The sequence below is a fragment of the Strongylocentrotus purpuratus genome, unplaced genomic scaffold (assembly GCF_000002235.5).
Source record: "Strongylocentrotus purpuratus isolate Spur 01 unplaced genomic scaffold, Spur_5.0 spur5_scaffold_15, whole genome shotgun sequence".
Taxonomy (NCBI): Eukaryota; Metazoa; Echinodermata; class Echinoidea; order Camarodonta; family Strongylocentrotidae; genus Strongylocentrotus; species Strongylocentrotus purpuratus.
The window spans coordinates 7,331,882-7,344,087 of NW_022145600.1; the positions used below are offsets into that span (position 1 = coordinate 7,331,882).

At 36.2% G+C, this 12,206-nt stretch overlaps 1 protein-coding gene across 1 annotated transcript; it reads left to right on the plus strand.

Annotated features, from left to right (window-relative positions):
• The first annotated feature begins 1,660 nt into the window (after positions 1–1,660).
• Positions 1,661–9,192, plus strand: LOC581142 (5-hydroxytryptamine receptor 1D). Its single transcript, XM_011675966.2, has one exon. The coding sequence runs from the start codon at positions 2,009–2,011 to the stop codon at positions 3,506–3,508; it is 1,500 nt and encodes a 499-aa protein (XP_011674268.1). The 5' UTR covers positions 1,661–2,008; the 3' UTR covers positions 3,509–9,192.
• The last annotated feature ends 3,014 nt before the right edge of the window (positions 9,193–12,206 follow it).

A 12,206-nucleotide genomic window follows, 5' to 3' on the forward strand; every position in this document is an offset into this window, starting at 1 on the left:
GTATGGGTTTCTACATAACTGAGACCCACGGGGTATGGGTGTAGGTGTGGGTGTGGGTGTGGGTGTGGGTGTGGGTGTGGGTGTGGGTGTGGGTTTTCAGAGGGAAGCGTGTCGCCTTACTTGCGAAAGCAAAGACACTAACCGGGACCACTGATGCAGTTGTAATTATGCACCTTTATATAAATAACTCCGATATGATTAAACGTGACATAACGTGATATAACGTGGTTTAACGAGACCCGGCCTGGCGTTGAGTTTGATTATCACCATGATAACGAATGAGAGAGGAGTCATAAATAGACAGACTAGGAACTAGACAGTCGTTTGAATTCCTGTCACTGTTTACAGGTGCCATATTGTTTGCCCTGTATCATAAAATAGATTAAAGGCTGTAGAAGACGAAAGAAGGACATGCCATCCTTTGAGTCAGTGTATCTAACGGAGGCTATTAATCTTCTTCATCTCCGTCTCACCCTCTGTCATTTTGTTGATAGCTTTGTCAAGTTGTCATCCTGGAAGACTGTCAAATAATTCTCACTTTTGCTGCAACATGAGGAGGAAACAAATACAAAAAATAAATACAAAGTAATATAACACCCCAGTGGGTATACGAATGTTGCGAGCACTGTGGAAGCACTGGTGTGTATTAGTGACTGCTCTTGACTCGCACACGAACGAGAGAGTTTAAATCCTCGCTCGGTCTTCATTATCATTGGCAAAATGTAATTTGGCCAAACTTGCCGCTCGCCATCCAGGTGTGTCACATGGGTAACTGGCAGTGATGGGGGCAATACAAAAAGCCGAGCTCGTAGCAGAAGTGACATGATTAAATACTGATGTGGGTACCCTGGATAATTTCATTATCATACCAACCCTCTTGTCTGATCAAGTTCACGAGTGCCGTTGTGAACAATTTTAAAATGTAAACATTTGTCTTATAATTATTTCCCTCTATAGTTATGGATCTGCGACTTTTTAACTTGAAATTGTCGCACACCAAACTTTTTAATCTTTCGTAATTTTTTCTTCTGAAAAGACGTTCGTTAAAAATGCATTACTATCCAAGACCTCCTCACATAGTCTTCTCTAAATCATTAATGACACTCGATTAGTTAAATAGGACTCTTCGCCGAGCTTGGGCAATTACTATTAATTGAAGTTAAGCACTTTCATTCCGAAGAATTCATGTTTTTGATCCGATACAATGACAATGATAATATAGGAAGATGGAGAGAAGTAAAAATGCCCGAGCCATTTTCTTCGAAAGTGGTAGTACGGTAGAGTAGAAGTTATGCAATCATAATGAGAGATAGTCGATGGCCAACAAAAGGGGATTAGTTCAACACAGAGCAACAAATCTATGAAATGAAAAGAACACTTCTACCTTCTTCGATTGTCAAGACATATGTTGTTGTCTGCGTTCTGATACTTAATTCAACAGTAATTCTGTATGCCTTTGTGCGCTGTCAGAAATAGCACGAGATACGGGAATGGGAACAAAGCCTTGATGCATTGATAATCTAGGGTTGAAGGTTTTGTTTGGCGACGAGGCAACAGAATCAAACGGCGGACTTTCTCGTCTTGTATTATTTGTGATTACCGTAGCGAATCTCGCTACGTAAGGAGATATCGATCATGGATGGTCAACTTAAAATTAGAGCTTGTTCTGTGGACCAGGGAGAAAGTCATTAAACGCAGAGCGTACAGCGAAGAAAGTCCAACTGACCATTATTAGATACAGAGCGCTCAGCGCACGCGTTGGGTCTTTAATCGGTATCTATGGGTGGATTACGGACGCTGTCATTTAGTATGAAAGGACGGCGGTGTTACGTTCGACATGCTATCCAATTCACTTTCGGAATGTTCTTAATTATTTCCTCGTGGTGAATTGTAAAATGATTCACTACAGTATTACAGTGGACGTGAACATATCTTGAATGTTGCTCTAATTATGGAGACGAGGGGGTGAACATGAAGGAAATGATGTGAACATGAAATATGAACTGCTATGGCTTCTGACGGAATGACAAGTGACACCACATCGACGGCTTCCGCGGTTGGTGAACCTTATTATGGTAGTGCTACTTACCAACCAAATACGGAATCATTATCTTTGGAGTATTGGACAAACTCGAGTGGAAATGAAACGGAATCTAAAGGAGTTTATATCATATTCAGCCCTCTGGCTGCTGTGGGCATAATCGCCGTATATTCTATAATCATAGTGGCAACTATTCTAGGCAATCTGCTTGTGTTAACATCGGTGTGTATGGAGAGGAAGCTCCGGAGCCCTCCGAATATCTTGATTATTAATCTCGCCGTGGCCGATATCCTCGTCGCCGTCCTTGTCATGCCTCTCGCAGCATCGTACGATCTAAGTGGACAGTGGATATTTAGCCAGCCTCTTTGTGATATGTTTATATGTTTTGATGTGATGTGCTGCACAGCGTCTATTATGGATCTCTGTGCAATTTCTGTCGACCGTTACTTTGCCATTTCAAGACCTTTTCGTTATGCCAGGCATCGAACGACCAAACTGATGCTCGGTCTGGTCGTTGGTGTGTGGGGTATTAGTGCTTTCATCTCCTTCTCGCCTCTTCTCATTTTTGAAAATGAACACTTTGCGAACGATTGTTTACTCTCCCAAGATCCTATTTACACCATCTACTCAACATTAACAGCTTTCTATGCTCCCCTGCTGATCATGGTTGTGGTGTACTATAAGATTTATCGTGCAGCTGGTGAATTAGAAAAAAGAGAACTCCAGAGGCGGCCAAGCACGCCCGGATTATTTACCAGAGGGACCGCTGCTGATAGATCAGGCAGTATTTCAAGCGAAAGCGATTCCACGTCGGATCCTTCCAAAGAACTCCGCCGGAAATCTTCCATCGCTCGCTTCACGGACTACGTTCGGAGCGCGTCGAGAAATTCTCTCGCGTCTGTTCATGGCAGTAAGAATAAGATCTCGGTGAAGCTAGAGCGGAAAGCATCGAAAACTCTGGGTATCATCATGGGCGCGTTTGTCATCTGCTGGCTGCCCTTTTTTATACTTGCCATCGCGCGCGTCTTCTGCAATTGTGTCATCCCACAAGCCTTGCACGGCACCCTCGTCTGGCTTGGGTACGTAAACTGCATGCTCAATCCCATCATTTATCCTTTCTTTAACAAGGACTTCGGGCCAGCGTATCGTAAAATGCTCTCCTATGCCTGTTGCGGACTTTGCCCCGCTCGTCGAAACTATTATGCAGCAACTAACAATAAGTTTACGCCTGTGCGACGGCATTCCTTTAACCCCCACCAAACGCAGCATCCAATAATTCCTCCAGAGCTTCACGTCATTGCTGAAGACAGTCACGACGAGGAACCGCAGGAAAATGGAGACAAAAGTCAACTGAATTGTAGAACAGAAAGGGAAGGGATCAAATACAAGTCAGTGCACCTTGACAAATTAAACGGCAACAGCAAAGGTAAAGGTAACCTCAATGAAATATCGGCAACGCACGTATGATTTCTGGACTCAAACGCAGCTCCCTTTGTGTAATATCTCTTTAGGAGAAAAACAGAAACATTTATTGTACTTTCAACAAGTTTCAGGTGAGAGTTGAGGTCACATATAATCCTCTAAGCGTTTAATCTCTATTTTGGCGGATTTATCGCTTTACACGAAAGACGTACTCTCTGAAATGTTGGATTCTTTTCTTCGTCCAATTTACCCGCCTTCCATGATCTATACACGTGAGGTTGTAAACAAACATATCAACAAGACTCAAATGTCCCCAGCACAATTGTTGTAAGGCCTCGGATTTGGAAGGTCTGTCTGCGATGGGCAAGGTCTGTTTGCTTTTTGTCCGACAAAGTAAACATTGAGTAAGCGTCCGTACGTAGCTTCCATGATACATGTAATTAATACATTCAGTTGACATGATAGTCGACTCTAATAAACCCTCCCATATAAGCAGGTACTAAACGGTTGCTTCAACAACGCTCTTAAAACGCTCTTAAATGGATTGCCCTATACATAGCTACATGTATAGCTAATAATATGTGAATAAAGTGGTAATATTCTCGCTCCTTTTTTTACCGTGTCTTATAGGTGTTTGTAGTATGTGATTCATAATGCAGCAAATAGGGAATACTTTGGGATTCCAATACAATTTAGACTTTTGTTTAAATTCATCTATTTAAAAGCAATGAATAATATACCATTTTCGTAATGTAATCAAATTTAATGCATAAATCTTTGTTAAGCGCCACGTTAAAAACAATTTCATTTACTTGTTACAGTTAATTGTATTTCAATAGTCAGAATACGAATTGCAAAAATTAGTTATTGCGAGGTAGGAAAAACAAACATGGCTTGTCGTTCCTAACAACACGGAAAGTAATTGTTGATAAGTAAGATAAAGAGGGAATCCTCAATCCTGTTGTTACCTTCTTAACTAAAAAAAAATATATATATATTTTTAGCGGAGCAGTGTTGGTTCTTACAAAGCTCGAAAACCTATAAAAGATAAGATAAGGAGATAAGCAAAATTTTATAAAGAGACTAATACATATTCCAGAAAAATGAGAAGTCCAAGATGTATATACATTATTTTTATCAAATTCTTCCATTCATGTTTGCCCGAAGTAGCATCATGCGCCATTCCGCTTGTCATGGGAACCAGGTTGACCATTTTTTTTTGTATATGTGTGCATGTGTTTGGATTGCTCTGTATTTCCACCTTCCAGTTTCACAGACGTTTTGTTATATGATACAGGGATTTATATTTATATCTACTCTTACGAATAAGTTTTCATGGATTATCAAAACACGATGCACAAATAACTATTGCATGGTGCTACACATATTGTTTAATAACTGTTTGATTTATAAGGCAAATGTCATTAAACGCTTGTTATCTACTTATTTAATGCTTCTTTTTAAAACGTACTTCGCACATTGAGGTAAAATGTCTTTCAAAACGCAGTTGTGCAAGAAAAAATTATAATACTTTGTTCGTTTGACTTTCATGATTTTTCCAGCACAAAGAAAAACGGCTTTGTGGCAGTGTTAAGAAATATTCTTTTTCAAAATCTTTTATCTCAAAGAAAATAATGAGTCATGAAGATATTGTTTTCATTATGCAGATATATGACCCTGACCCAATAGTGAATATTGAAATTTCATGAAACAATATTTTTATCACCATTTCGTGATTTCACATGGTTGACTCTGTCTTTCATGCTGTTTTTTAATTTAAATTTAGGCATTATCCTAATATTATGTTATTCTTGGTCTATGAAACGTGTAATGGTTATCATTTAAGATAGATGATTATTTGTAAGGTACCCGCTTAAATTCTCTCACACCCGATGCAGTTTTGACCATTATCATTGTTATCGATTTAATGAAGATATTCTCAGGCAGCATGTGTATATTGTCACAATAAAAGTGACAGAAATACAGGTGTCAGAAAATAATTAGTTCGAAGGTATTCCTAAGGATTAATAATATATATCAAATAGGAACAATCGTGTCTTCTAAGGTTATAAGACCAAGATAGGTAATTTTTCTTAACGTTTACCAGTCATGGTACTTGACAACTCTGCCACAAAATACCTAAAATCATTATATTCTGGCAAAATTTACTTTAATAAACACAAGATATGATCGATGCAAGATGTTTCGAATTGATTAAAGGTAGTGGGTAAACTTTTGCATTGAGTATTGTTAATACTTATAGTTCATGCTGCCATTATAATCATAAACCTTTAGGTCATTCAGGAACCGCATAAATTTTACAAGCCAATGGCTCGTTTGATTGCCAAGATATGACATCATGCCAATGCCAGTAGAAGGCTTTCGCATTAATTTATAGGATGTATTCAGTAGCTGTACCTTTGATTGATTTGATCAGTCAGTCGTTGTTTGATGTAGCAATTCCCCTCTATATTGGGATTTGATGCATGGAATTGCATATGAGGAAGATGGTAAAATAATGGTCTTCAAACCTCTGAAGAATTTGACTTAAATTTTACACTACTGGATTTTAAAAAACTCAATGCTATGGTCATTACATGGTATGAATTCAATCAACTTTCTTACTACGCAATTTTAATCATAAGATTAATGGCTATTTTGTATATCTTTATGTCACTGTTAGTTTCAATTAAAATGACAGTGCTATTAAGAACTTCATTCTGTGGATAGCTCTGTAAACTCTGATTAATATAGGATTTTAATTAAATTCTATAAAGGGTGGTACTCCGGGTGATATACATTACGTATTACGTTATCCGAACACGATGTAATCAATGCATCAGGGTATTAAAATAATCCTTGAGTTCGATATCTCACAATAAGTCTTTGCGATCTTAATCTAAAGATGTTATGCTTCATTAGCTGTTTCACTTGGCGATTAGAGTATTGATGGAATTGAAAAATCTTTCAATTTCTTTCTCATATTTACGGTTTCGTGGAACCATGTCCATTTATTATTTAGTCAATGTGATTGTTTATCTCGGAATATGCTTCGAAATGTAATTATCACGACAACACATATATCATTCGATATATCTTGGTTATTTTGGCAATTTATTTGTTCACATAAGCTACCGACATTTCGGACCGTTAACAACATGATTTATACCGAATTTCAAACACATTCCTTTTTGTATTATTATTGCAGTCTTAATTCAAGATATTTAATTCAAGATATTACGATATTTAGTTTCCCCCCAAATAAAACGGTTTCTACCCTCAAAATTTCCTTTCGTCTCACAATCGCATATCCTATGTAATAAAGCCGGACATAAAGTGCATTCGAAAAAATAACACCTTATTGGACCTATACGCACTATTGGTTATACGCCAACGTAAATACATATTTCGTTAACTTGATAATATTTTAAATATGTGAGTTGGGCTATTTGGGTCAACTCTCTGTCTTCGACAACAGACGGACCGCGGTTGGAAACTGAGTCACGTCTTTCAGATGGATTAAGGTCGATCCCAAGACGTAAATACTAATCATCTCTGATGGATACACGTCTGTAAAAACCCAGTTACTTTGACGGAAGTAGGATGTGCTGATCATATTTTTTCCATTTCATTCATAGCCCCTTCTTCTTCCATTCAGCCGAGGTTGTAAACTATTACTAGTAATGCACGATTGTTCCTATGTTGATTAGGGAGGTAATTTAGGGAAATGAATGAATTACTTTAAACAAATGTTGTGAATCATGTGTTTGACTGTTTACAGTACATATGAAGATGAGGGCTGTTTAGGGTTCATTGACCACAGGTAAAAACATTATATTGCTAGCATATAAGTTATCGGGAGATACGTGACACTTCAACATTAGTTCTTCGTTGGAAGGCATACATGATCGAAACAGGTGGCATACAGTATCGTGTATCGTTAGAAGAGGATTTATGTCGAAGTAGCTATATATATATATATATATATATACATATAAATATATATACGACTGCAGGTGCATTGCACACAATTAGCGTGATTAGAGACAGACAATGACCTCTCGTACGCAGCACACATCCTTGACATCTGTATGATAGTTTGGTGTCCGTTACATATGATAGTAGGTCGTTACTATCTAAGGGATTTGGAAAGAGCTATTGTCTTGCTTTCAATGGACGATTTCCATTTTTTTAAAGCACATCCTTTTTATAATTCAGAATCAGATAGTATTTACAGAAATGTCAAATTTTTACTTTGCCCATGGATATCATTAATTTTGTTTCATGAAATGGAAAACACACACAAATCATTAGTCAACACTCATTATGTTGATACCTTGAAACGACACTGTCGTGTTCCGGATACTTGTTTGCGATAGCATATCATGTCATTGTCAGAATAATAAAGAAAGCCTGCCGGGTTTCAGTAGACAGTAGCTTGCTTAATTAGGTGTCAGAGAGGTCATTATCCATCCCAACTCCCTGCTCTAATCAGGTGAATTGCGTGCAATGCACCTGCAGTGGTGTATCTATATCATTATATCTAGCTACTTCGATTTAAGAATCCTCTTCTAACGTACAGGATACTGTGTGCCACGTGTTTTGATCATGTATGCCTTTAAACGAAGAACTAACTTTGAAATGTAACATATTTCCTAATAATTTATAGGCTTACATTATAATAATTATCTTTACCTTCGGTCAATGACCAACCACTCATCTTTATATGTAGTTTCATTTTTGTGTTCCTCATAAAAAAGACAGATTAAAATGAACAATGTTTGTATTGCAGATGAGAAACCTGCCAATAACACACCTCCTTGTAGAGAATTTATGCCAAGTCCCATGAGGCTATAAATGGTATTATTTCATTCAGAGCCCCACTCCCACGTATTTTGTGTAAACATCTTTAAACTAAATATAACTTTACGTACACGATTAGAGGCAGGTAGCATTATAGTACAGATGAGGTTTAAATTACAAATGTTTACGGATGAAAGTCCATGTTGTGACTGTATCGAGTGTGCAATGAAATTGGTCACGTGCTTTGGTAATGAATATTGAATCTGTTTGTTGTCATTGTTGCTTGTGGGTTCAAAGTTGAGAAATATTACCCTCTTGATTTGTTCATGATATTGCTATAAAATGTGTCTCATTCGACATCTTGCTTTAAAACTTAAAGGTAAAGTCCGAGGAAAAGTGACCCAATATAAAATTGGCTGTGCTATTCAATTATTCATGACCTGGACGAAATAGAGACAGATTATGTAGATTGCAACAGACGGGTAGACGGATATGTAAAGAGTCTGACATTGCCAGGGTAACCAAAGTGATTAACGTGAGATATTTATATATACAGGATCTATAAATAATTTATTTTAAAGACTCCTCTCTCAAGAGTATAGAGACGAAGTTACACTTATTCACGTTGGACGATGCAAATCAGTATTCAGTATATAAATATGCATGTGACATGTTTACAATGTATTGTTATACCAAAGAAGTATTACACATATTTTGTTGTTGTTGACAATGTCGGTTGTAAGTTGGAGAGTGCGATATGTGTATCATATTATGTGTATTCCTAAATATATGATATATATGATTTATAATGCATTATGGATGTGATGTTTTAAAGAAACTGAGAATGAACTACACAATGACATAGTCTTGGCAAGAATATTGCAATGACAGTGCATATATTAAATGTGATTTTCTACAACATGAAAGTGTACGCTAATTCGTCATCATTGATTTGATTTTTTTACAGCAAATCGGGAATGTGTCTCATGAATGCCTATCTCTGTCGGAAATTCAACGCTTTTGTGATACAGAGTGATGAGTTTAAGCATGTTTAAAACGAATGTTAAGCTCTAGTAAAGATGACAAATACTCCTTGATATTTCTCATTCTTTCAAATATTGCAGATTTGAAATTTCCCCCAGAAATGATTTTTAAAATACCCTCGATCATCTTGGAAATAATGATGATATAAAGAGCTGAAAAGTTTGCATCAAACATTAATACCACATTTGTGTGTCGGAAGGCCCGTTTTCCCTGTTTTGTAACAATGCGTGCGATCTTCATGCATCAAGATTGAGTCATTACAACAACAAAATCTATCATGTCAAAACCTCAAAGCATACATCTATTCTCATGCGCGACATAGTACACGTATATGCACTTACACTCGGGCAGCTATTTTCCATGAAATTTCATGATAAATGCCCATCTTTATCTATAACGGATGAGCTGGTTGTACTTGTAAAAATATACTGTATTATTCACTCACTAATTTTATCTCATTGTGTGTCACACTATGCCATATAGTGGCAGTTACATACTACAAAATAGTGATGTAATCGTATCACAGTGTGATAAAAAAAGTACACTGTCGCCAAAAAGTTTGAATACGTTTCTTTCATCCTTTTCATGAAGAGATTGTGAAGATATGATTTATTCTTGACAGATTATGTTATATCAAAACTCAAAATGTTATTAGGGACTTTTAGATTCTGCACGACGAGAACGTGGACTGCCCTTTTAAGGCAATGTGACGTCCTTTTAAGGCGCTGGCACTGACGTCACATTGCCTTAAAAGGGCAGTCCGCGTTCTCGTCGTGCAGAATCTAAAAGTCCATATTGATCAATCTAAAGATTCATACAAATTGGTCAATCAAGTTCTGAGAGGATAAACTTTATCTATCACTACTAAATCATATTATGTCACAATCATCTCATGAATAAAGGTGAACAAAATATATTCCAACTTCAGGGACAACAGTGTAAATTTGGGACACTTCCACAATATTGAGTACATAAAATTGCTATCTTCTCACTATTACGCAGTCTTTTTTCCCGTAATAGTTCACATTATCGAATATGATATTCGGCAGATAGATGACAACATTCAAGATGGAAGACTAAATATTTTTAACATGCTTGATTCAATTTTTTAATGTTCGATCCAGCACGTGAAAAGTATGAATTTAGTATTTTTGAAATTTCACTCCTCTGCTTTATCTTAAATAATGATTTGAGATTGGAATTTTTAATTTTTTGTTCAAGTGAACATTGTTTTCATACTATATTCGAACCCGTCTACTTAAGGCCACCCAAGGGAAACAGAGGAAATGCATGGCCACTGTAGACAAAGGGCCTTTCTAGACAGGTTTTACAACACATATTTCTTCATGAAGGGAGACAGTAAAGGTGTCCACTATAGAGAGGTGGCCGTTATAACACTGCTTTTATGTACAATATTTCACACTCTATAATACTGTTCCCATGGTTCCCATATTATTGTTATCATTATCATTATTATTTAAAAAAATATTATTATCAAAACAAATTCTATTATCTTTACAAATTATTATTATTTAAAAGAATTCTTACTATTTTTAAAAATCATTATTTTCAAAAATTATTATTTTTACAACAAATGTGAAACATTAATTTTTCTTCATAATATTTCACAATTTTAAAGATTATTTTCATATTGATATACCATTGTCCAAAGCGTTTCGTAAAGATTCACACTGTGATCTCTTTACACCAATTTGTTCTCTCCGGAATCGATCAATTAATTGGCTGTCGAGGCAGTTTCCCACGAAACGGTCATATAAATTCTGACATCTTGGACATCCTTTTGGAACATGTGTTTAGATTAACTACGCGTTTCTGTAGGATGTCCGCAAACTTGGACTTATGACGGGTTCGAGAAAATGGCCACAGCAGTCTAAGTTCAATTCCATCTGACTCATTGTCATTGCCAAAGGATAATACAAATGTATCACCGACCGCACTCATCAAAAATAGTTTATGTTTTGAACTTGGAGTGTGTTTTTCTTTTTCAATTCAAGTTCAATGTAGTTTAATCATTCTTTTCAATTTTTTTTTGCCCTCTTAAAATTTCCCTGAAAATCTTGCTTTGAAGTCCAACCCAATCACAAGACGTGATGTTAAACCATAATTGATTTAATGCTCCTGTAATGTTAGGTTTTGAAGACGCGACTGTATCAAATTTCGCATGTATATTTTTGTTATTTACTTTGTTAAATCATCGCAAAATGTAAAATATATAAACTGAAACTTAAACTTAAACCAAACATATGAAACATATAGCAGAATAAAGTTTTAAACATAAATACTATTTGAAAAGTACTTTCCCTATCTTTCAGTGTCAAAAGAAATATCTTTTGGACTAGATAACGTCGATAAAGCTTGTGCATGGTGAGATACTGCATAGAAGTGTCTACATTAGAACCTGGCTAATTAAATTTCTTAGTGACCCACGGAAGCTATTTTACGAATTTGATTGTTTGATTACATCACTTGTTTCTTTGGATGGATGAGTGTGTTTTGTTGTATTAATTGGAATCCTGCATGGGGCGTCAAAGCTGTAATGTATTTTTGAATAAAATATAATGTAATATAATAAATTAGAATGATGGACAGAGCTACATTTATCTTGATTCTTTGATTTACCTATGTACTTTTAAAGCCCCTTAAAGTGTTGGGAGCCCAAAATTCGCCAAGAATGTTGTCGCAAAATTTGATTTAGATTGAATCGTAAAGTGAAAGAAAGTGTCAATTAAGACACTCCTCTGCAAAGATCCCCCCAAAAAGTGTTTGAAGAAAAATATTGATAAAAGAATACATAATTAAATTGTGTATTCCTTCATCAATATTCGACTTCAAACACAGTTGTTTTGAAAATTCTAGCAGAAATGTGTCTTTAATG

What these genes read in the sequence shown, in the direction of transcription:
- LOC581142 (XM_011675966.2), top strand. Translation starts at nt 2,009, where the DNA reads ATGGCTTCTGACGGAATGACAAGTGACACCACATCGACGGCTTCCGCG.